Genomic DNA, 24,749 nt, shown 5'->3' on the forward strand with positions numbered 1-24,749 from the left:
CTTGTCGTCAGACTCATTTCAATATCAAAATTTATTTTCATCAATAGATCTCCATAAGAAAAAAGACAGAAAATACTTTTTTCCCTTGCATCGTACCATAACTGGTTAGAACGTTAAACTGACTGAAGTATCATGAATATTTGTAAACATAATTTATCTCAAATTGTTCTAATCTCGTTGGAGCTGGCAGATGAACAGAAAAGGATCCTGGTCACTGAGATCTGTCCCTTTGAAACATAAAACCCTTCCTCCTTCAGTCACATGCTTCCACCTGCTTCACTTCTGTCATTCAAAACAGCATTAGCATTTTTGCACACACACATATGCTCCTCTAGCAAATAATGCCTGCTGTCTTTTTAAGCGCACTTATTTTTAAGAACAACCCTTTTTTTTTTTTTAAACGGTCATTAACAAAAGCTCTAACCACGTAGTGACATAATCTGAAATGTTTCAGAAGTGAAAACGGAAAATAAAAGCGCTGTGATCTCCGGGCAGTGATGTCCCAGTGTAGTAACAGTCCAGTAGTAATAGCGCGGACACACACACTCACATTGATGGGAATGTGTGATTCAGCACCTACAGGCAATTCACCGAGTATTTTTTTTGGCCTCAGTGGCATTAAAGTTCTGCATGACCGACTTCATCTTTGAGCCGTTCGTCTTGACTGGCTTCTGCTTGAGGTTCCTTCATGTTGGCGTAGGCAACTTCCCTCGTCAGCTGCTCGAGCGGAGGCAGACCCACCGCCAGGTTTCTCATTGCAATGGCTGTCATCAAGATTCTGGAAGACAAATGTGCAGAGTTCGCGTGTTTGTTTAACTGGTTTTTCTACACTTTGTCTGCATCTGTGCGTTCTCAGAGAGCTCAGCACTCACCCTCTGCGTATTGTGTAATACTTCTTCACGGCAAAGCGCTGCAGTCGCTCCAGCATGCCGGCCTCCCTGCGTTTCTTAACTTCCTTCATCCGTCGCTGCCTCTTCAGGAACAGCCGCACAATCGGGTCAGTGGCGTTGACCTCCGAACTCTCATCATCATCTGCAGCCATGAGAGGCTGCAGCTCGGGAGGAAGTGGCTCGGTTTCTGTGGGGTGAGACGGACTCAAGTAAAGCAGGCACACCAGGAGAGAGCTGAATGGGATTTTTAGTGACATGCAGATCAGCCATCGACAGCTGAATGGAAATAGATTGATTGTTTCATTAAAATGTAAAGTCACCTCGACTTTGTTATACACCACCAGGCTAAGCACACACCCCCACCCCACGAGTAGCATCATAAACTTTTATATATCTACTGTATTGTTTACAGTGTTGGCCTTCTTTACTGATTTTTTACTGCATTTTTTTTTGTTTATGTATTGCTACATCCTTAATGAGCTAGAGAGGCCAGTTTGAGATAGTTTGGACACGAGAAGCTGTCAGGCACAAGGAACAGAGGAATGTGAAGTGAAGGAGGACATGCAGAGGAGGAGGCAGATGATCTGCTATAGCGACCTCTACAGGGAGCAGCTGAAAGAAAAAAAGAAGGCCTGCAGCACGTACAGACATCTGCGGTTGTAACTGGAGTAACAACTTTTGAAAGTATTCCAGCAGGAAGTTGTGCCTCGCCACAATGCAAAAACTACTCTGAAACGGCTCAAGGAGCTAAGGGAACAACTTTAACTTGTGCCTCCAAATTCCAAAGATTCAAACCCAATTGAGCATCCATGGAAAGAAAGGGGAGAACAAAAGCAAGCCACAACCTGAAGAATCCTCTGCCCTGTTTTGTGGGTACATGGGTAACCTGCACAGCACTGAGCACGTAGGTTTTCAGATCTTTTTCAGGAACCTTACCACTATTCTGTAACCCCTTAAAATAATCCACTAAAAGCTATGCAATGTGTTATTTTTGAAAGCATCTTCACCTGTTCCATTGCGAACACGCTCCTGGATTTCATACAGCTTGGTGAAGTTCTTCTGTAGTGCCGCCTCTGTGGTGTTTACATAGACGTACATGTAGCAAGAGGGGCCCTCGGACACTGTGTACACCTTATGATAAGCCCCGGCAGCTACCTACACAAAGCCACAGTAAGTTAAGTACTAAAACAAGATAAAGAGCAAAGCATGAACAGTGACAATGGTGAGCAGCTGTACCTTTATCTGCTCACCGGGCTGCAGAGTGTAGTTCTTCTTCTCCTCCACTATCTCTACATTCACCTGGCCCTGCAACACCTGGATGCTGGTGTTGCCCAAATCTTCACTCACAAAGTTTTCCAAGTGGAGACCTAAAAAGGGAAGATAACAATAAAACAACACACCATGCATGGCTTTTTCATCCAAAAGAAAAATTGTAAAAGTGAGGTTTGTAACCTGGGAAATCCGCAATAAAGACGATTTCAGTCTGATTGTCCAAACTTCCCTCGATCTCCTGGAACTTGGGCCTCCAAGGCGAGAGGTCCACCAGCAGAGGCATGAGCCATTTGTTTGGTTTGAAAGGTGACCATTCAGCACTCACAATGTCCACACGAGGATCAAAGATCCTTAGAAAAGCATCCAGAGCAGATTTAAACCTCACCCTTTTACAATTCTGAGACAAGGCTAAAAACAAAAAGCTCTCGTACCTTTGCTGGAAGCGTTCATTGATGGACACCCAGATGTCAAAGTAGATTTCAGGATCGGAGATGTTATAACGAGGCAGGTACTGATGGAGGCATGTAGCATACTGCTTCAGCATGTCTCCGTGGTCCTTCCAGCGACGGCTCTGTGTGAACACCTACAGCAGGCAGATTGTGAATTGGAAGAGCAAGACTTTAGGAAAGACTACAATCTAAAAAGGTCAAGGAAAAGCAGTTTTGTTTATTAAAGAAACATCCATATACAGATGGAGACACTGTCGGGTGAAATTAAAGGAATTCCAAACATCACAGATTACAGTTATAACTAATGCATATTAATAATAACAATATAGTCAAAGCACTTCTGTAAGCACTAATTTTTGTTTTGTTTTGGGTTTTTTTAGCTCAGATAGCAAACGTTATCGAGTCTGACAGTGTTTCCCCTGTAACTCACCCCTGGGTTCAGATATCCAGTTTCACCCGTTTTCCTGTCTTTGTAGGTGATTTTAACGTGCTGATGGCTGCGAGAGTGAACCATCATGTCCCATGAATATCCGTACAGGCCATTAGTCCAGTTGTTATAACCCTTGACAAAAAAAAGAAGTTTAAGTAAAGTCATAAATCACATCACCATTTTCACACTTTCAATTCACCACTGAGTGTAGTGGGGACTTGTTGATGAGTAAGCTTTCAGCTCTCTGTTGACAACAGACGTCAGAGCTGCTCTTTGCTGTTGACTCTGATTGAGCAACCATTGGTCTCAGCAGATAACTCAACGAGGGCTTCATGGATGAATGTGTTATCTGTACAAGCATTTCAAAACAAAGATCTTAGTACCTGTGTGATGAAGTGAGAGTAGGGCAAGAAGAACTGTTCCATTAAGTAAAGAACAGTAAAAATGGCTCCCAGCTTGTGTTTTAGTCTCAATTTGGATGATTTGGCAGCAGCTGGGGTCTGTCTTTGCTGAGTGCCACTGCCTTGGATTTCTTCGTAAACACAGGAAGGGCTGGGCTGGGACCCCGGTGAAGTGAGGGGCAGGACTGGCCTGAGGAATGATGGGAAATGGGCAAAAAAATTTCTTGGCCAGTCAGGGTAGCAGAAGAGAGGACTGGTGGCCAGCATTGCGTAGGGAAACATCCCTGTGGAGGATTAAGACGAAGGTAAAATGACAGCACAGAATTAAAAGTATTCCTTTAAAAAAAGAATAACTCACCAATGCTGAAGAGCTGCGAGTTCATACAGTGGAAGTAGCTGACAAAGAAAAATGCGTAAGGCCGAGTAACGTCAAAAAACAGCAGATAGCCAGCGGTCAGATCCAAAATGAGACCGCCTCCGTGCACCACCAACAGGCTTACTAACTCCACAGGAAGAATCAGTCTGATAAAGGAGGGGAAGGCATGATCAGAAGCAAATTACTGGGATAATCACAGTTAAAGGCTTCAAAAAATACCTACTTGAAGGGGTCAAACAGCCAATGGTGAGCCAGGTATGACATTGAGTATCCCTCCACCCAATCAGCATCCAACTTCTTCACTCCGGCAATGAAGTATACTATAAATATCTTTGAGGAACAGCAGAGATGTCATTAGGTGACTGATGAATCCATAAGCTGAAAAACGCGTATCATATGAATGGTAAATGGTAAATGGCCTGTATTTATATAGCGCTTTTCTAGTCCCTAAGGACCCCAAAGCGCTTTACACAACCTGTCATCCACACATTCACACACTGGTGATGGCAAGCTACAATGTAGCCACAGCCACCCTGGGGCGCACTGACAGAGGCGAGGCTGCCGGACACTGGCGCCACCGGGCCCTCTGACCACCACCAGGCGGCAACGGGTGAAGTGTCTTGCCCAAGGACACAACAACCGAGACTGTCCAAGCCGGGGCTCGAACCGGCAACCTTCCGATTACAAGGCGAACTCCCAACTCTTGAGCCACGATCGCCCCATGAATGAGCTAAATAAACAAACCTGAGCTCGCAGCAGTGTGTAATTCCATAGAGGCACATGAGCATTTCTTATAGAGGGTCTCCGCAGTCCATCGATGGACCTACAAAAACACACACACGGACATCAATGAAAGAAACAAACATACACTCAAGTAGATTACTAAACATCACCGTACCAGTATCTGTTGCCATCCATGAGTGTGAGCTGAAATCCAATGAGGCCGTAGAGGTAGGAGTGATTGTTCCAGGCGGTTTTGTCCAGGAAGAAGATGTACCAGTACGTGGAGAGGAACATGAGGCAGGAGAGCCGGTAGAAGCAGCCGAGCATGATGCCCGAAGCACCTTAAGTCAAAAACAACAACCACAAAAATAAACAGATTCTTATCGTTAATGAGTCTGTTTTTACACATGAAGAGTATCTCCTAACTATCCTGACTCTATGGAAGCTTGTTTCCACCACTGAAAACAAAAACACTTTTCATATCAGGTTATTTACTCAAAGTCTGAGTCAGTAAGTCAAGATTTCTGAGATAATAAGCTAAAATGTTGACTCATGGATGGCAAAACACTTTATTTTTCCAGTGGTGGAAACAAACTTTAAAACAACTCAGCTTGTGAAGACTTTTTTTTTAAAAGGGAACTTTTGAATTCACAGTGAAGCCATTGCAATTAACTTTGTTGTAAAGCGACATTTTAAATGGAAATGATTAGTTTAACTAGTCATCAAGGCTATAAAGATGCTAGTGTTGCATTATGGGAAATGTAGGGCCCAGCTTCTTTTTTTTAAACGGTAACTTTTGGCTTTTTACCAGACTGACCCACCGCTCAGTGACATCACAAGCAAACAGTGGATCGGACTGAATAACCGAAGGACACTGCAAGAGGCAACTTGTTGATGTCACAGTGTCGTGACTTTATCAAGACACTAATCATTAATAAAACAGTCGTAAGCACAAAAGTGAATTAATGAAAAGTAATTTTATAAAAGTAAAAAGTTGTCAACACCACATGCATACCCCGCTTTATCTTTCTTTGACTCTAATGGGATCACTCATCACTAAAAGAAAATATTATGTTGTATTTAGTAACTTAGTTACTTAAACTTACTTCTAAGTTATTAAATGGTTAAAAGCAGCAATGGCTGATGTTTTCTGATTTTCAGGATCTCATAACAGCAAAAACCCAAAAAATGCTCAACTCTGAGTGAGTGGTCAGGGTGCATGCTACGTATGTGCAAATCTGGCCTCTAGTTTCATTCCTTTACTGTCTCTTTCTCTCACTCTCTCTGCAGCTTGTATCCAAACTCCTGGGTCCAAAAGAAACAGCCAACATTGAGCGACTACTCTGGGGGGGAAAGAGGTCCAATTTTATAGAAATCTATGCAAAATTGCTCTTCCGCTCATTTAATCTAATAACTAGTAAACACTTTTAAACTTGTTGGTTATAGTGAAAACCATGTATAACTTTAATAAGGCTGATGTGTCCCAGCTTTGTATCTGCTGTCTGTTTGCTTTCTTGCTCAATCTTTAGTGAGCTCTACCTTTTCATTGATTTAAAACTTGCAAGAGTCGGCTGGCTTGGGGAGTAAAAATGTAAGTGGAAAAATGCAGGCATGTGTTTCCCACAGAGAGCACTTCCTATTAAAAAAACAGAGAGAGAGAGAGAGAGACTGCATCCACTCAGACTCAAAAACAGGTGTTCTCTCAAGTCGGGAATAAACCTGGAAACACTGAGCCTGACCCACCGAGGAACATCACCACGTACACCAGGTACATCCAGTCCAGCGGCAAGGGCTGTAAGAAGTTGAAGAGAGGAAAGCGACACACGGGGGCCCCATCCAGGTACTTGTAGTCCAGGTTACTGAGGCCACGTTCCTGTGTGATGTCTATGACCATCAGCAAACCTGCACAAAGTATCAAAAGCATCACAGCAGGTCTGAAACAGTCAGAATACCCAGCAGGCAGACTGTACAGGTGTGATTAGTTTACCAAACAAGCAGCGGAAGATGCCCAGAGATGCAGGATCCGTGGGGCGGTTCAGGAGAGCCACAAAGCTGTGCCAGGAAGTCAGGTCCTCCTTCTTGAAGCCAAATATTTGCTCCATCTTGCTTCTGGTGGGCGTTTGTTCACGTTTGGGAGCTTTGTGCTGGTCCTTTGCAGTTTGATCATCTCCCTCACGGCGCACAAAAGCGCCTGCAGGGCACAAATTGGTTTTTATGTTTTTATGTACTAAACACAAAATGAATTAACTCACTCACGCAGAGTCCCTGTGTGAGTTACAAACCTTCCAGCTCTCATTTAAACACTGAACACGACTCAGGCTTAGACGTTGTTTGCTACATGTTGGTCTAACTGGTTATTACGTTATTACATAAACAACAACCCCGCACGATATGCCACTGCCACAATAACCTCACCTGCCGTAGCGTCTCTCGCCTCCATGTTAGAAAAATGCCGGGTTCTGGTTCGGGACAGGGGGGAGAAGGGTCTCTCTGCTCTCCCTGACCCAGATGCGGGAGTTCTGTGCGGTCACGGACAAAGTTTACGTGTCACAGCTCCACACACAGTAGTGTGTCAGGCGGGCAGGAGGAGCAGGAGGAGAGGAGGAGGGAGGATGGGACAGGAGCGATTGGAATGTTGTGAAAGAGGTGCTTTTCGTCTATTGGCTGATTCCCACTCTGGCCCCACCCACCAGAGGGCGTTTCTTAGACGTCACATCCTGGTTGAGACTCAAGAATTTCGTCGCCCTTGAATTAGGTCAAATCTTGCTGTAGTACGTGACCGAGCTGAGCTACCTGAAAATGAGAAAACTCGGCGGTTACGTGTGTTAATGAAGTTACAAATTATAACATTTTCATGTTCTAATCTTGGCAAGGTACTTAATTAGTTACTTAATTTTAAATGTTAATGGAAGAGGGGGACAGTTCAATATGGTCTAATGTTATTTATATAGTATGTTATAATTTTTATAAAGTGTCAAACAAGAGTCTACTCACCGGTTTCTCCATATAATGTAATCATCCAATCACATTGCAGCAACTAAATGTATTTATCCAGGCAGACATGGTCAAGACCTGCTGAAGTTAAAATTGAGCATAAGAATGGGGACGAAAGGTGATTCAAGTTTCAGAGACTGCTAAATTACTGGGCTTTTCCCACACAACTCTACGGTTTACAGAGGATGGTCTGAAAATGAGAAAATATTCCACGAGCTGCAGTTCACTGGGTAAAAATGGGTAAGAATGAGGCTGAAGCTCATTCTTAGCTGAAGCTAAAATTCAAATGGGCATGTCAAAAATGAACAAGAGTGGATTGGGAAGACATTGCTTGGTCAGATTACTCAAAAATATGTGTGCATGTGGATATTTTCATTTTGGGATGTGGCACCAATCCACATCCCAGAGTCTGGACTTGGGCCACTTCTCCAGCGACGTGGGCATTGTGGTGAAGCGAAAGCTGAACATGAAAGCAAAACCATCTATTTACTCTTCAGCAGAGTAAATAGATGTCTGTCCCCTGTGATGGACAGACAGACAGATGGACTGACTTTGGGTTGTGGTGGAACATGAAATTCTCATCATGGATGTGCAGTCAACATTTCTGCACCAACTGTTTGATGCTATCATACCGATATAGACTAAATTATCTTGGGAATGTTTCCAGCACCTTATTGAATCTGTGCCGTGAAGCATTAAGACAGTTCTTAAAGCAAAAGGGGGTCCAGCCATTGACTGAAGAGGCCCGTGGCTTTATATTGTAGAGCTAAGTAGAAAGAGGGGCCCACAGGCAAGCAGCTGGTGATGGTGGGGAGAAGGAAGATATCTCTGGCAGACCCAAGCTTGGGGAGGGAGAGGCATCTCATCAAAGTGGAAAGCTAATACAAGGGAAGACACCCCTGTAATTGTGCTTGCATTTTGTGCACTGGATCGCTTTAAATTCAAGTTCATCTATTTAAATTAGGAAGGCCGTTCATCATAATCAATTCCATAAAACCTTAGACAAAGTTTTTATTTAAAAGTACTGTTAAGATATACCTGTGTATGTAAATTTATCTCAGTATATTTAACACGTAATTTAGAACATGTAAATTACACGTAATAACACATTGCACATCTTCCAGGAAACTGTACTCTGCTACACATAATAATAACTGCATTTGAAATTATTAAATCACAACGCGTCACTATTTCATTTACGTGTGTAATTCCGCCGTCTTACAGTAGATGGCGCCGTTGAGCTCAGCTGCTACATCAATGTGCTACATTGAACCGTTACCGTAAAACCGTTAATAGATACCACCGATAGACGAAGAAGAATAACAAAAGGTACCCCTGGAATTTCAGGAGGTTGTCCTGCCAGATAAAGTTAAAATAGGATGCATAAGCTTTCTGGTTAGAGCATATGTATCACCGCCCCTCACGTGCTATAAATGCCAAAGATGGGCACATCACTGCAGTTTTCAAGGGGAAACAGAGGTGCCCCAAGTGTGGAGGTGAAAACAGATTTGGGGAATGTGGATGATGTACAGAATAAATCCAGTAATTGTGGGTGGCAGCACAGGGTAAGTTATGGGGGCTGTGAAGTCAGAAAGAAGGCCATGGAGGTCGAGCAAGTCAAAGCAGCTCACAACATAAGTTACGCAGAGGCTGTCAAGAGGGTACAGAAGGCAAAGGATGGAACAGGACCGGTTTAACCAATGTCGACAGCAGATTTAGTACAGACACATGGAACTCATACAGGACTGACAGTGGAGAAGATTATTTTGTTTATTGCCTATGTTATAAATTGCACAGATCAAGTGAAACACAAAACAGAGAAAATTAAAATAACTGAAAGGAGCAGAGAGGTTTTTTGGTATTAAAGAATATCTTGGGAACATATCCAATAAAAGACTTGAAGGGGAGGGGAAAGGAGGAGGACCAGGGGAGGGGACAATATGATTATCTTACAGGGGAACACCAGAAGTTTGATTGCAAATGGACAAGAGTTTAAAGGATTCATCAAAAAATGCAAAAAGAAACCAGAAATAATCTGTATTCAGGTTATGATAGTGTCCGCAGAGATAGAAAGGAGGGTAATGGAAGAGGATGTGCAACATTTGTGAAACAAGAGATCCAATATAGAGTTGTAGCTATAGGAACACAGTTATATTGTACTTGAAATCTGATCAAGAAATGGCAGCATCAGAGTGATCAATTTTTACAATCCGGCTAACAAACTGTTGTCAGTAGAGGAACTTGGCACATATTTAAAGGGAAACGTAATTTGGTGTGGGGACTTTAATGCACACAGATCATTATGGGGTAATTATAATGATCGGAATGGAGCAGTGATTGAGGAATTGATAGAGCTAAAAAAGTATGATGGAAGTGGTACAAGAGTTAATATTAGAACAGGTGCAGAATCAGCAATTATCTCACATAGTGTCAGACTCGTTGGCAGGTATTTGTTCATGGCAGTCTAAAAAAAGAGACAACTGTAGGCAGTGACCATTATCCTATGATGACTGAGATAGAGCTGAGTGTAGAGAACCAGGATATAGGTGTGTAGAAGTGGTGCTTCAGTAATGCTGATTGGGATACATTTAGAATCAGAATCAGAAAGGGTTTTATTGCCAAATGTTGAGCAGGTTTACAACATTAGAAAATTGCTACGGTGCTTAGTGCAACACATCCTGTCAGACAACGTTTAAATAAACATAAAAATTCAAATTAAAAGTGCTAAGTAGATAGATATATACATGAATGCAGGTGGTGATCACTGATCAGTGCGAAGATGGAATGATGCAGTGAACACAGTGTAGGGTCACGTGTTAGTGGTGCGAACAGTCATATGATTATTGACTAGTATTAGAATAGTTAGTGATCAGGAAATGCAAAAGATGGATATGAATGCTGGGGTGGATGATTTCAATTATTCTATTTGTAAGGCAGTTTAGACGCAGCAAACTGGGAAATAAAGAAGACAGAAGGTGTAAGGAAAAGAACGCCGTGCCGTGGTGGACAAAGGAGTGTGATAAAGTGATTAAGCATCAAAATAAAGCTTTTAAGATATTAAAGAGGAAACACAGTTTTCAGAATTTCATTGAATATAAAAGATTGCAAGCTGAGCTGAGAAGATCCATTCAAAATGCAAAGAGTGACTTCTGGAGGGGTTTTTGTAATTCAGTAGGGAGGGAGACAAAAATACAGAGTGGTTGGTCAATGATTAGAAGGATGAATGGTATAAAAAGGGAGTATGGATATCCAATATTGAGGGATGGAGAAGCAACAGCTGTAAAAGATGAGGAAAAGGCAAATCTGTTCGCAAAACGTTTGTTAAAATCCATCAGGCAATGTTAGTGAAGAAGGGCGAAGAGGAAGAGAAACATAGCGAATAGGGAATTACTGAAACAGGAAGAAGATACAGATGATTTATTAAATATTCCTTTTACAAAGACAGAATTGAATTGAGTGCTTCAGAAATCCAAATTATCAGCACCGTGAAAAAATCAGGTTTGCTATATCTTGATAAACTATCTCAGTGAGTCAGCTAAAGATCTTTTATTAGAATTATATAACAGAGTTTGGGAGGGTGGGAAACTGCTGCAAAGCTGGGAGGAGGCAGTGGATGTGCCCATATGTAAACCAGGAAAGGATGATACAAATCCAGAAAGTTACAGACCTATAGCTTTAACATCTAATATCTGTAAAATAATGGAGTGAATGGTAAATGAAAGACTAATGTACTATATAGAAAGTAAAGGATACATATCTAAACATCAAAGTGGTTTCAGAAGAGGGAGGAATACAGTGGATCGAGTATTGTGTTTGGAACATGAAGTCAGGAAAGCACAAATAAACAGAGTGTAGTGGTGCTGTTTTTGACATAGAAAAAGCCTACAATATGATGTGGAGAGAAGGCCTTCTAGTTAAAGTCAGGAAATTGGGTATCAGTGGGAAGATGTTCAGATGGATAAAGAATTTTTTTTTTAAGGGGAAGACAAATACAAGTGAGAATTGGGAAGATTCACTCGGAGAGGTTTCCCGTAGAAAACAGTACACATCAAGGGAGCAGAGTGAGGCCTTTGTTATTTCCTTTAATGATAAATCATGTGTTTAATGACATACAGGGTGGGATAGGGTTTTCGCTTTTTGCAGATGAAGAGAGGAAATAATGTAGAGTTTATTGTATTATTTATTGTATTGTATTGTAAAAAAAAAAAATTGCAGGGAGCTACTGGAAAAGTTGAAGAGTGGTCATTTATGTGGGGTTTTAAATTTTCAGTTGATAAGACCAAGACCATGTTTTTTTTACAAGGAAAAGAGTTGGAGAGGAAGTCAAGCTTAAGTTATACGGTCAGGAGTTAGAAAGAGAGAGTAAATTTAAGTTTCTTGGATTGTGGTTGGATGAAAGGGTAACACGGGCTGAACACATTCAGAAAATGGTGGATGAATGTAAATATAATGAGGTGTGTGTGTGTGTGTGGGGGGGGGGGGATGGATTGGGGAGCAGATAGGAAGTCTTTGAGGGCCATATACCCTGGGTTAGTCAAATCAGTGTTAGATTATGGATGTGTAGCATATAATTCAGTGGCAGACACAAACCTTTCAAAGTTAGACCATATTCAGTATCAGGCACTGAGACTCTGCACAGGTGTGTTTAAAACAAGCCCAACAGCAGCTTTACAGATGGAGATGGGTGAGATGCCACTAGGAATGAGAAGAGAGCAGTTAACACTTAATTATTGGGCAAATCTGGACGGCCATGGACAGGATCACCCAACAGAAGAGGTACTAAAACCTTGTTGGGAGAAAGAAAGGCAGGAAACAAAGAGCTTTGGGTGGATTGTGGGTAGAAGAGCAATAGAACTTAAACTGGATCAGTTCAACATCAGTCAAAGAGTGCCGTTATCAGCAATACCTCCATGGATACTACCTGATTATTGGAAAAGAAGAAGGGGATAGGGCAGTTAATTTAAACTCCCATACAGCACAGTGTCGCCACTCAGAAAATAGAGCAGATATCCTAACAGAGGTTCAGCAAACACTTTACAGAATACACATGATGGGGCTTACAGTTGTGTTTTTATGGATTTCAGCTCATTACAAATTTCCCACGTGTGGGACTAATAAAGGTTACCTTTATCTTAACTTATCTTACTATGGAGTATAAGCAAATGAAATGGCAGATAGAGTTGCGAAGGAAGCCACAAAACATGGGGAATTTGACCTGGCTATTAGCTTCAGTCAGACAAAGATAAAGAGTATTGTAAAGCAAGAAATGAAGAAAAGATGGCAAAAACAGTGGGAGGAGGAAAGGAGGGGATGGTGGTTGTATAAAATTCAAAGGAGAGCAGGAGAAATGAGAACCACAGGAAGGAGTAGGAGAAAAATGAAACTAGATCTTATTGATTTACTGCAAAAGGACTCGAAGTAACAGTTATCGGGCCTTATTCCAGTTTTAAAAGAGAGTAAATTGCTTGGGAGGATTTGAATTTTTTGTTTATTTGTTTTTTGAGCGACGCCCCCGTCACACTCCACACCAGTTGGTGGCGGTAATGCACCATTCAGTTGTTTGCAAACCGCCAATAAAATTTAGAGGAAGAAGAAGACGACGACGACGAAGAAGAAGAAGAACAAAAAAAAACAGCCTCAGAAATTTTTAGTTACACATCATCTGCTATCTTTGACTTTACTTTCGCTATAATTTAGAAAAATGTAACTTGAAGCAGAGGCAGATGTGCTGTCTGGAGACCTGTACGGAGCAGCAGCCAGTCAGAATAAGCGCTGTTACTGTTTTTATACACGATTCTGGTTTGTGAATGTGGCAGCTAAGCTAGCTCTGAGGCTGGATCGCCTCTTATCTAGCTCGTCAACGTTTGCGCTGAGATAATCAGCCGGTGTTTACCGTCCACATTAACACGTCACACGTCTCCCTCTCAGCCTTCTCCCTGTCATAATCAGCAGGTGAGTCAGCCGAGTCGTTGTTTGGGTGATAAACAAACTCGCATCAGACTCTGTTGTGGACACTCTTCGCAAACTTCATTCAAGGCTTCGTTATGTAAAATATTTTGTGCCTGTATTTTAAAATATAAAACAACAAGGCCACGTTTTGGGCTTATTTAAAATTAAGTCGAGATGTGATAGTGGCTTACTGTTAACCAAGGAGTGTGCCACTTGCTTTTTTCTGGATATCTAACTAGTTACATGAGGGCAATGTTGGTGAAAGCTACAAAGGCACGTGTAGCACAAGGATAAGGAAAAGTGGTGTGGTGTATCAGTCTGTTGCTATCATAATAAATAATGATGTTCAAGCATGTGTATTCATTTCACTTCACAGTCAAAATCAAGTTATACAAGTTATGCAGGAAAGCGTTTCTTCCTTATCTGCCACAAAACCTGTTTTAGTTTCTACTTTTATTTAAGCTCCTTATTGAGTTACACTCATCTTTTCAAACGGTGATATTATTATTTATAATTTTATTTGTTGGGAATCTTTATTTTATTCACGTTTTTCTATTTAATTGAGCTCCTAGTCTTCAGGAATAGTTCTCCAGGCTTCTTGAAGGACATTCAAAGCTCTTCTTTGGATGTTGGCTGCTTACTTCAGTGATGTTGATGTCTGGGCTCTGGGGGGGGCTGATCCATGACTGTGTGATTTTCTACCCAGGTATGCTTTTACTGCATTGGCAGTGTGTTTCATTGTCATGCTGAAAAATGAAGCTGTTACCAGTCAGAAGCTTTTGAGATGGTATTGCACGGTGGATCAAAATCTGATGGTACTTTTCTGTGCTGGCATTTAATTTTCAGAAAAACAGAACTTAGAAAGACATTTGTAAAGCCTGGAGAACTATTGCTCAGGACCACTTTAACAATGCCGAGGTCGTCTGGCTCACTGAAAGCAAAGCATAAAGAAATGATGGCAGCTCAAGACTTTTGCACAGTACCATATCTGTGGATTTCTTTGACTGTTGAGCAAAACAGGCAGTTTGTCTGGATGCAACCTGTGGTGTCTTGAAATTTAATGTGCTTGCACGACAATTAAACATTTACTTAATGCAGTAGCTAAAGTACCACTCCAAAAGTATTGATTCTGATGAACTGTGAAACTACAGTATACATAACTGACTTGATATTTTTGATTGCTTTATGTCTCTTTGAAAGCACAGAAATGGGAATTCTGGGCAGCAGGTTTCAGCTGTCCTCTCAGGGACCAGAAGAGGCCACAGAGGGCACAAGTACCAACCGCAAACATAACTGCGAGTGTAAGAAGAGGAAACGAAATGCTCAGTGTGACTGTGACAGTGATCAAGAGGAGGATGATGGCATACTCGATACACCTCGCAGGCAAGTCCAGCCAGTTCAGAATCAGATATCTTTAAGTTGTCTGTGTTTCATCTTACTCTCGTTTTTTTCTGTTGTCTGGTTTTGTTTTTATGTTTTCCTCGAGCAGGAAGAAATTAAAAAGCACATCAAAGTACATTTATCAGACCTTGTTTCTGAATGGGGAAAACAGTGACATTCGTATCTGCGCTCTGGGACAGGAGTGGAACCTCCACAAAGTGTACCTCTGCCAGGTAAAACAAACACACACGCCGAGGCATCTTCAAAGCAGCCAGTGTTACATTCTCTTGTATGAGTTATCATATTCCTGCACTTTACAGTCGGGGTATTTCTCCAGCATGTTCAGCGGATCCTGGAAGGAGTCCAGCATGATGGAAATCAACCTGGAGATCCCAGATCAGAACATTGATACTGAAGGTGAGAGTCACAGAAAACGGATGCTAACTGGCCTCCTTTGTACTTGTACTCATTGGCTGATGGCTTTGTACATCCCTGTGTAGCTCTACAAGTTGTGTTTGGGTCCCTGTACCGTGATGATGTTCTGATCAAACCCAGCAGAGTCGTCAGTATTCTTGCCGCTGCTTGTATGCTACAGCTGGTAAGTACGTGTAAAAACAAGTCACTGAAAGGTGAGACAGATATCTGTATTTTGAATGATACCAAATCTTAATAAGTTTTATGGTCTGTGTTCACAGGATGATTTGATCCAGCAGTGTGGCGAAACCATGAAGGAAAACATCAGTGCAAAGACTGTGTGTGGCTACTATGCGTGTGCTAGCATCTATGGCCTGGATTCAGTCATTAAAAAGTGAGAATGTTGACATGATTGGGTTGTTTATGCCACATAAGAAAGTATGTACATGTTTGGAAATGCTTACATATATATCTGTGTATTTGTGTGTCTCTTTCTGCAGATGTCTCGAGTGGCTTCTAAACAACCTGATGACCCACCAAAATATCGACCTGATGAAAGAACTTGGGTGTGTTTGACTGTCAGAGTAGCTTCTCTGTTCATGAAATAACAGAGTTAGATTTTAGAGTTAGATTTGTTTATGGAAACTATATTCAGAGTATTTAATGAATACTTGTAAATTTACCTTCATACTATACAAATTGTCCCCGTTTCAGACTCTTTGATTACTTAAATATAAATTACTTAATCTAAGTACCAGGTTTTATATTCTTTTTTTTCTGGCATTTTTTAGCCCTCATTACCAAGAACAGGTGATATCCACATGAAAAACACATTTAAGCTTTGTTTGAAAACTGGAAACCCATCAATTTCACACCAGCTCTAAGGCCGCTTTTATGGTCACCGTGCACCTCGTCACAGGTGGCGCATGCCTGAAATGATGTTGCATCTGCTGGCGCTTGCCAGCCGGGCATCTCTTGATTTTTGTAATTGGACGTGTTTTTACTGCCATTTTAATTATATTTCGGGACAGAACTTTAAAGTCACAGACAAAAGAGATTATAAAGACGGAGATTTGCAACAATTTGAAAACATGAGACTATATGGGGGGGGGGACGACCCACTTGACAATGTCTTGGCTTCCGGTTTCGACTTCTTCTCTTCCTACATCAGCGCTGATGTGGCAGTATTGTCTGAGTGACGACACCTATCATTCAGGAGAACTGGCCTGCTCCAATGAATACCTGCACCTTAATGGCGAGCATAAAGAAAAGTGACTTTGATGTTGATGTTGCAGTGGTGTGTTAAGTGACCAGTATAGAGGGTATACTAGCAATTTAAATGTCGCAGTCTAAAGTCAAAAGCTAGTTTTGTCCAAGCTGATCTTAGTCTATTATCAACTTGAAGCGTCAGTATTTGCAATACATAAACTTGTCGCTATCTGTTTACAGGGTGGAGGTCATGGAGCAACTCATCCAGTCCTCTGACTTGTTTGTCATGCAGGTGGAGATGGATGTTTACACTGCTCTGAAAAAGGTAGAAAAAGCACAGTCGTAGACATTTTTCCTGTCACAGTCACTGCACTCTGATGCATATTTTAAGCGTTCCTGCCTCTTTCTGCAGTGGATGTTTCTGCAGCTCAATCCGCTGTGGGACGGCCCCATCAAGCAGCTTCTGGCTGATGCCGACGCCTGGCTTTGCAAGCGCAGGACAGGTACTGTAATGCACATTGGGTGAAATCACCAAGGTTATTATTGCTAAAATTAAATTACAAACCAAAAGAAACATTTTAGTTATTTAAGTATTTGCCCACTTGATGAGGCTTGTTTGTTGAGGCCACTGTCACAAAGTGTTTTCACAGTAATGCTAATTTTTAGCTTTTTATATCTTGCTCCTATAAATAAACCCTATATCATAATAAAAGGCTAAAATGAACAATTAAACGAATGGAAATTAAAGCTAGTTAGATTAGCTGTGTTAATCACAGTCTGTCTTTCTAATTAACCTTTATCAACAGACCTTTGTGAGAAGGAACCCTTCTTGAACACAGATGAGGGCGTTCCTTTTCGGTCAGTGTTCAACTTTGTGCGCCTGCAGTACATCATCAATGACCTCGCGTCTGCACGCATCTTGGAGAGGGACAACATTTTGCCTCTTGGTAATTTATGGCTCCGGCTGATGCCATTTCGTCATAAAAGTGCATCTTTTTTTTCGTGTGTGGTTATTTTAACATCTGTTTCTTGTGTTTATGTACTTTATGTTCCAGACTGGTTGACGTCCGTGTATAAAAACCAGTGGTTCGCCATGCTCCGGACAGAGTTTGAGAATGATAACGGGTAAGAACCTGAAACTTCAAACGAGTTAGTAGATTGAATTTGGACTGATTTAGTGGTGCTTTATGCTGCACATGGATCACATGCATTGCTTTTAATGCTGTTGTGATGACAAACACTTCTGTTTATTAGTCCTCAGGAGCCCAACAAAGACGAGTTTGAGCAGAGCAGCATGAGGTGTGGCAGGAAGCTCATTAAAGATGGAGATGTGAGTTTGTTTCCATACAATTATTGTTTATGGATTCATTTCTCCAAAGGGAAAACACTGTGATTTTCCCCTTTTCTCAGTACTGCTGGAGGTGGACGGGCTTTAACTTTGGTTTCGACCTGCTGGTGACCTACACAAATCGCTTCATCGTCTTCAAGAGGAATACTCTGAGTCAGCCATGTGGGGGCGCTGTCAGTCTACAAGCACGAAGACACTTGGCATACAGGTCAGTGGTGCAGGCAACCAGACTGTATAATCCCGCTTTAATTGTAGGATCTTTACCTTAAAAAATGCCTCAAGGTGACAGTTGTTGTGATTTGGTGCTATATAAATAAAATTTCATTGAATAGAAAAAAATGTAAATAGAGAAACTAAAATCATTATATTGAGATAAATGTGCAAACACATTCTTGAGCTAAGAAATATTTGCTCATGAAGCATTTGCTAAAGTTGATTTATATACAGAGTGAAGTTCAGCATTTAAAATGATTAGTTGCTATACTTCTCAGTTGGCTATAGTTATTTTATTAGGATACAGTGATGAAGTTGTGGGCCAGCACTGACTGTGAACATGTGACTGATCAACACTGATCACTGTAATTGGTAGGTGTTATCATATTTGGCAATAGGCTGGCATTTATCCTTTTGACTGTTTAATTTTATACAGTAATGTAAAAAGGAAAGTAAACCTAAAATCTGTTGAGAGCTGATGTAAAGAGAGACAAGAGATAACTCTTTATTGTCATTGTACAGTCATACCTGGTACAATAGTACAACGAAACTGTCCCACGTCGGCACCAAGCACAATACAATACAAACGAGACAACACAGTAACTTAACGTAATAAATAAAAAGAATGAGTGTATGTGTGTTTTTAAAGGGAGTGTCATGAGTTTGCGTTCTAGAATTTGTTAATAGTCTGGACTTCAGCATTTTTTAAAGTTTATAGACGGACAAAGAGATGAGTTGTCCATGCCGGTAAACGGGGCATTGCAGTAATCACAATATGAATAAACACGATGACACAAGTGCATGAATGATCATTTCCAGCTTAGCTGAGGGGACTGTATGTCGCAATTTATCAAATTGTTCCTTAAATTAATGAAACGGGGACAAAGATTTTACTTGCAGGTCGAAGCCCAGAAAATAATCAAATATTACACCAACATTTCAAATGCTGGACTTAAAAGTTGAACAAAAATAAGGAAGAGCCCAGCTGATTTTAGGATATAGTTCAAAAGTAGCTTTAATCATGATCTCAGTCATAGGACGATCCGGAGCACAGCAGCAAATTTACAACGGAGCAGAATCGATGTGTCGCAATAGTCCAGACAAAGTCCAGACCTCAACCTGAAGAAATGAAAGCTGTGTAGAAATAAATGTCTGCACACCTCAATGAACTGAAGCAAAGTTACAACGACGAGTGGGTCAAAATTTCTCCACAACCATGTGAGACACTAATAAAGTCACACAGAAAAGGATTACTTGGTTATTGCTGCTAAAGTTGCTTCTACCAACTACTTTGCTTTTCACGTGACTTTGTCTGCATTTGTTGTGTTGTGTTAACCTACTTTAAACTTGGTAATGACTGGATCATTTTTATTATAGGGTGTATACTCTACTCTTTGACATGAATGTCTCATGTCTACTTCTATGCATGTTTTTGTTATATATAATTTAACATATTATACCTAAATTGTGTATGTATACAAATTTACAATAGAAACTGATGTATAGTTTATAGTGTTCAGCTGATAATGTATTGACCCTGTGACAGCTACAGGTTACCTTTGTTTCCATCAATGTTTAGGCTTAGCTGTGTGCTAGTGGTGCCCTCATGTTTAAATTAGAGGCATGTGAATGCTGTTAAACTTCATGTCACCTCTTTGCAACAAATTGAACTAACCTGGTGACAAGCTGTTGAAATGTTTGAAAGCTTTACCTATCTTCAAACATCTTTGTCTCCAGGTTACGTCTTGCCTCCTTTGACAGTCGTGGAAAGCTGGTCTGCAGTCGCTCAACAGGTTACCAGCTGCTCACTTTAGAGAAAGACCAGGTCAGTGAATACTCACTAGTCACCATTTCTAAAAGGAAATTGTAAACTTGGTAACATGCTTCAATTCCTTCAATCCTACAGGAGTATGTGGTGATGAATCTGGACAGCCGGTTGTTATCATTCCCCCTCTACGTGTGCTGTAACTTCCTGTATACATCACCTCAGTCAGATCACCGTCCAGACTCCTCAGACAAAGACAGGTCTGCTCACAGTGTGTCTTGATACCTGCTCACCAGCCATTAGCTGCTGCCATTCTTCTGTTACCGCAGAGACACTTGACACAAGCTTGTATGTACAATCTATGGCCTCATTTAACACATTTTGACACTGGACATACCGTCTGCATGCTCTCTAAACTCAGCGAGATGTTCTTGGGGAAAAAACGTTTTGTATATATGTCTACATGGGGTTTACAGTATAATGAAGCCCTATGCTAGTGGTCAAGAGGGATCGGACCACCTTTTGCTCTCAGAGAAGCTTCTCTCCACCTTGTACCTCTGCTGTTAACCATCTGCACTGGGATGCTGGACCATTCTTAAAGATGGGAAACCTCCAGGTGTTTGGTCATTAAGCAGACTTTGTAGGGCTTGACTTTACACTTTGTTTTTTCACTGTGTACAGGACATCGTCATCGGGAGCACAAACAAACACAGTGAAACTGAGTAGTTCCATCACATTTCAGAGCTTCTTACAATTTCCTAAGAGGAAACACACATCTGTTCTTAGAAGGAGAAATTGTGCATTAAGTAAGGACAAGAGTAAACTCACCTTTGCGTTGCTGCTGCATAAGAAGCCACACACCTGCTCAGTGCAATGTACGGCTGCTGGTCATAACAGTAGACAAAAAGATGAAGCGACAAATGCAGAGGCACAAAAAGAGCACGATTTTATCAGCCTGTAGCTTCCAAGGGTCACTCCGAGTTGGTCATTTCCACCACCTTGTATAAAATTCATAATCCACGATGTCCACCAGCATCACAAGTTTAAGACTCAGTAATCCTCCCCAGTTAAAGCTGAGGTTGCAGTAAATACTTGTGCTATCTGGTGCTCTCAGCATAATCTTATTTTTTTGGCTCACAAAATAAAAAAAATTCCAGATTTCCTTTCTACAGTATTTATCAGCTACACTCCCCACTGTGTGTTTGCTGGTATTAAGACAGTCACCTGCTCACTCTTCTTTTACAGTGCAGCTGCTTCTTGTTTGGCACTCTACCATCTATACTCTAAGTACCATTTAAGTTCTGTTTTTGAATACTTATCATATTAATTTGGGAAATATTTGTTTGGCGGTTTTCTTAATCTGTTGTTACCTCATGTCGTTTTGATATCTAATGGAGGTGAAAGCTTTTATTTGGCCATTATTTATTATTTTGTACTTCATTTTTATTCGTATCGATGTACTTTTGAAAACAATTTCTCCACTGCCAATAAAATTGCCCTCTGACACGGGCTGTGGTGCTATCACATAATCTCTGCATCTAGTGAAGGTCTTTATTGCAGCTGCAAGGTTATGTTTTAACTACAGATGATAGATAGTTAGGCATGTTATCAGTTTAATATGGCCAATTCATTAACGTAAGAAACTTGAAGCCTGATCAGTTGCTGTTTGTTTCACTCTTTAGTCAAAAGGTTCAAAGGTCAGTGTGCTGTTGGCATATCTTTTGTTTTTGTTGGCTCATCTTCAGAGTCTGTTCTGGTCTCTGCAGTAATAAATGAATTTAAGGCTCAGAAGTTTAATGGCTAATAAGAGCCTGGCTCACCAAAGAGATTTTTATCTAATCTGGCTTCTCTTTTATCTCTCTGTTGTCAGCGTGCCTAATCTAGTGCTGAACACAGTCATTGTAATGGGGAAAAAAATGAAATTCTCAGAGGCAGGCCACATAAGGAGAAATTACCCCCAACTTCTGCTAACTAATGGTCGGTTCTCAGCCCTGTAGAAATATGGGCGGGTTCTCATGAGGTACCGAGGTAGAGCCAGCACCACATCACTGAAAGAAAGAGTTTAGAGAACACTCGTTTCCCAGCTGTACATTTATATGACGTAAGGACCAAAAGTAAGAGTCTTGTAAGTTGTGAGGTCACAAACACACAGTTACTCGTCGTCTCCTACCTGCTGACTACTTCTCGGGTTTGACTCGCTGTGCATTTTCCAGTCATTTGTACAAAAATGAGTTCATTTCCATTCTACCAGATAGGCTGCATAATTAGACGTGTGCAATTTAAACATATTAGATTTCAAGTAGTAAAATTATCTGTGTGGTTTACATCAGGTCTGCAGTGTGTTTATTGCTCCTTTTATATCATTTACTCAGGCTGAAAAGCTGACAGTGTTGCCTTTGTTGTACCACCATGTGTGTATATAAGAGTATACTCCACTGTTGTCATTAAAACATATGCAAAAGTGTTATTTGCTATCACTTTTTTCAGTGTTGCTGGGGTAATGCATCCAAAGAAGGTTTGGGTTCTGTTTATTCAGATATATAAATTCACAATTAAATGTGAAACGAGAAAAAAAAATAAGGGATCATGATTTTAAGGAGTTTCATCGAGAATACAAAAAATCCTTCACGTGGATTACACAGGTTGGTTTTCTTTACATGTTGAAATGCAACACACAGATGTGCATTAAATACATTAACCGTGTTTAACAAATGCACACCTTAAGACTCCTTGTGCATTACTGGATTTCTTTCTCGCTGCAGGTAAAGTTGGATCTAACAGGCCAGAAACTTTCATTTCAAAGTTGAAATCTCTACACATCAGCATTAATAATCACAGTCTTTGAACTCTCCCTCTGCACCTCCAGCCCTTCACTCCTTAGATGAATAAACTCAATGCACCCGAGCTTTCCCCAGGATGGACTGCAGTCATTTATCCCGCCCCTCACTGCCGTATAGAGTCCAAGTTCTCTTTTAGTCGTCGGGTCATGCTGGGGATCAGGTTAACGTGGTCATCCACACAACTGCCCACGCAGCGGTCCATCAGCGATCGAACAGCTGGCTCCTTCGCGCCGGAGTCAAAGAGATCCTTTGCTTTATCGTTGCAGGTCATCGTACATCTAGTTAGACGGTCCTGAAGGTGGGCCAGGAAGGATTGGACTTTAGATTTTTCAAAATGTTACTCATTTATTTATTTTACAGATGTCTACTGCAAATCTAACCAGCTGTAGATGTACTTTTTAAATATTAGGTATATTCTTATCTAGTTCAATATTACTAGTGATGGGTCACATGATCCAAACATTACTACAACCAGAGTCATGAAGAACTTCAGCCACACTAAAAATGAAGAGTTGGCAACTGAGAGACTTAAAGGAGAGCAAAAAGTAATATTGGATTCAGGCGAGCCCTAAACCCACCGGACTTTAACAGCTTATCTGACTAGTGCTTTGAAAGGGTGTGCAAGTATAGCTTGAGAGACATGACATTTTAAACTGCTGTACTTTATTTTAAAATCAGTTACATTTACTTGTAATGATGCTTAAGTCTAAGCAAAGGGGTCAATTAAGGGTTCCAAACTGGAGATCCAACATGGTTTGCTTTATTTCCTATTACCTAAAGACCAATATCAAAAAGACTCAAATGAAAAGACAAACGGCACCACAGTTTCAGTTAGGAATATCAAAATAGTAAGCCATCTTCTTTACCACCAATGTAAAGGTGTAGTTTTTTTTTTTTTTGCCTAGACTCCAAAACCCACTAACCACAAGTCTATACATTATTTATGCTCAGTTAACAACCAAGTACCCTGTAACAGGCATTTGATTTGTAACACTTGGAGAATAAATAGGGAAACTGCAAAAATATAAAAAACATGCCCACTTATTTTTGCCTAGGATATCATTTACTACATCTATTCTTTAAGTTAAATATTCACTTATATTAATTTTATGTTTATACCATATGTCAGAATATAGGTTACATGTTGGATCACATGCTTCCATCTCTCCTTATCCCTTGCATCCTCCCTTTCACAACTCTCTGGATGTCCTCCCTCATTACATCCATGTCCCTCCCCGCCTGCCAGCTCCATCTTTAACATCCTTGGTCCAGTAAGCCCACTATCCCGCCTTTGCACATGTCCAAGCCATCTCAGCCTTGCCTTTCTAACTTTTTCAATCTTAGTTATCTGGCACAGACAAAGTGATGACAGGTGTTTGCACGGTGATTTACCTGAAACTTCTCCAGCTCTGAAGTGACCAGGCCCTGAGCTTTGGCCAGGGGAGTGTGACACGTCTCGATGCACTGATGCACCTGAGCCATGCTGTCTGTGGAGCGATCGCAGCACTCTGCGCTGCACCTGAACATGCGCCCCTGCAGCGAGAACAAACAACCTGTTACCACCCGGACTCGAACCTGCATACACCACCGAGAACCCGCAGATACCCTACCTGCATTTTACGGATGTGGTCCTTCTCCAGGCTTTGGACCATGTCTTCGATCACATTCTGCACGCGTGCCTGATGAGCCTCTGCCATTTCTGCTCACTCTGGAGACACCTTCAAGGTCCGCTTAGATATTCACCACAAGTTTATTAAACCCAGACCGGACTCACCTGCCCGCGGGGTCCCCAACTTTCTTTACTTTACAATTTGGTAATAAGTAAGGTCACCTCCATTTCAAGCATGGTTCAAGAGGAGAAGTAATTGCGTCACTTCCGATTTTCTTCCGTACTTGAAAAAATACGTTTTGTTACTTCAGAATTAGGGAACGGGGTTGAAAAGTGTCAACACGTTTAAATAAACAAAACAATTCTTTTTAACTAACTCGTCTTTATCTATATTTATTTTGCCGTGATTAAGTAAATTACTACTTCCGCTGAGCTCCTTAAAAAGGACATTGAGCCCATTTCCTGTTCATATATCTTTCAAAATAAA

At 41.1% G+C, this 24,749-nt stretch overlaps 3 protein-coding genes across 4 annotated transcripts; 1 reads left to right on the forward strand and 2 right to left on the reverse strand.

Annotated features, from left to right (window-relative positions):
* Position 1: 1 nt before the first annotated feature.
* On the reverse strand, positions 2 to 7,164 carry ggcx (gamma-glutamyl carboxylase). Its single transcript, XM_026173976.1, has 15 exons — positions 6,957 to 7,164; positions 6,529 to 6,732; positions 6,285 to 6,443; positions 4,717 to 4,882; positions 4,563 to 4,641; positions 4,042 to 4,148; positions 3,801 to 3,964; positions 3,425 to 3,726; positions 3,042 to 3,173; positions 2,594 to 2,745; positions 2,343 to 2,512; positions 2,127 to 2,257; positions 1,898 to 2,045; positions 873 to 1,077; positions 2 to 778 (listed from the first exon to the last, which is right to left on the reverse strand). Exons 1-15 carry the CDS (start codon positions 6,979 to 6,981, stop codon positions 619 to 621), a joined length of 2,304 nt encoding a protein of 767 aa, XP_026029761.1. The 5' UTR covers positions 6,982 to 7,164; the 3' UTR covers positions 2 to 618.
* A 5,963-nt stretch (positions 7,165 to 13,127) lies between these two features.
* On the forward strand, positions 13,128 to 22,280 carry gmcl1 (germ cell-less, spermatogenesis associated). Of its 2 annotated transcripts, none has more exons than XM_026173979.1 (15): positions 13,128 to 13,487; positions 14,685 to 14,867; positions 14,974 to 15,097; positions 15,185 to 15,281; positions 15,365 to 15,462; positions 15,560 to 15,672; positions 15,779 to 15,844; positions 16,728 to 16,812; positions 16,900 to 16,990; positions 17,294 to 17,434; positions 17,543 to 17,612; positions 17,742 to 17,817; positions 17,898 to 18,043; positions 19,786 to 19,873; positions 19,955 to 22,280. In XM_026173979.1, exons 2-15 carry the CDS (start codon positions 14,692 to 14,694, stop codon positions 20,093 to 20,095), a joined length of 1,512 nt encoding a protein of 503 aa, XP_026029764.1. In that variant the 5' UTR covers positions 13,128 to 13,487; positions 14,685 to 14,691; the 3' UTR covers positions 20,096 to 22,280. The 2 variants fall into 2 exon arrangements, with proteins under 2 accessions (XP_026029764.1, XP_026029763.1); XM_026173978.1 differs by having other exon boundaries at positions 14,690 to 14,867.
* Positions 22,281 to 22,686: 406 nt separating this feature from the next.
* fam136a (family with sequence similarity 136 member A) lies at positions 22,687 to 24,663 on the reverse strand. Its single transcript, XM_026173980.1, has 3 exons — positions 24,264 to 24,663; positions 24,046 to 24,186; positions 22,687 to 22,945 (listed from the first exon to the last, which is right to left on the reverse strand). Exons 1-3 carry the CDS (start codon positions 24,348 to 24,350, stop codon positions 22,757 to 22,759), a joined length of 417 nt encoding a protein of 138 aa, XP_026029765.1. The 5' UTR covers positions 24,351 to 24,663; the 3' UTR covers positions 22,687 to 22,756.
* Between the last annotated feature and the right edge of the window lie 86 nt (positions 24,664 to 24,749).

The sequence above is a fragment of the Astatotilapia calliptera genome, chromosome 7 (genome assembly GCF_900246225.1).
Source record: "Astatotilapia calliptera chromosome 7, fAstCal1.2, whole genome shotgun sequence".
Taxonomy (NCBI): Eukaryota; Metazoa; Chordata; class Actinopteri; order Cichliformes; family Cichlidae; genus Astatotilapia; species Astatotilapia calliptera.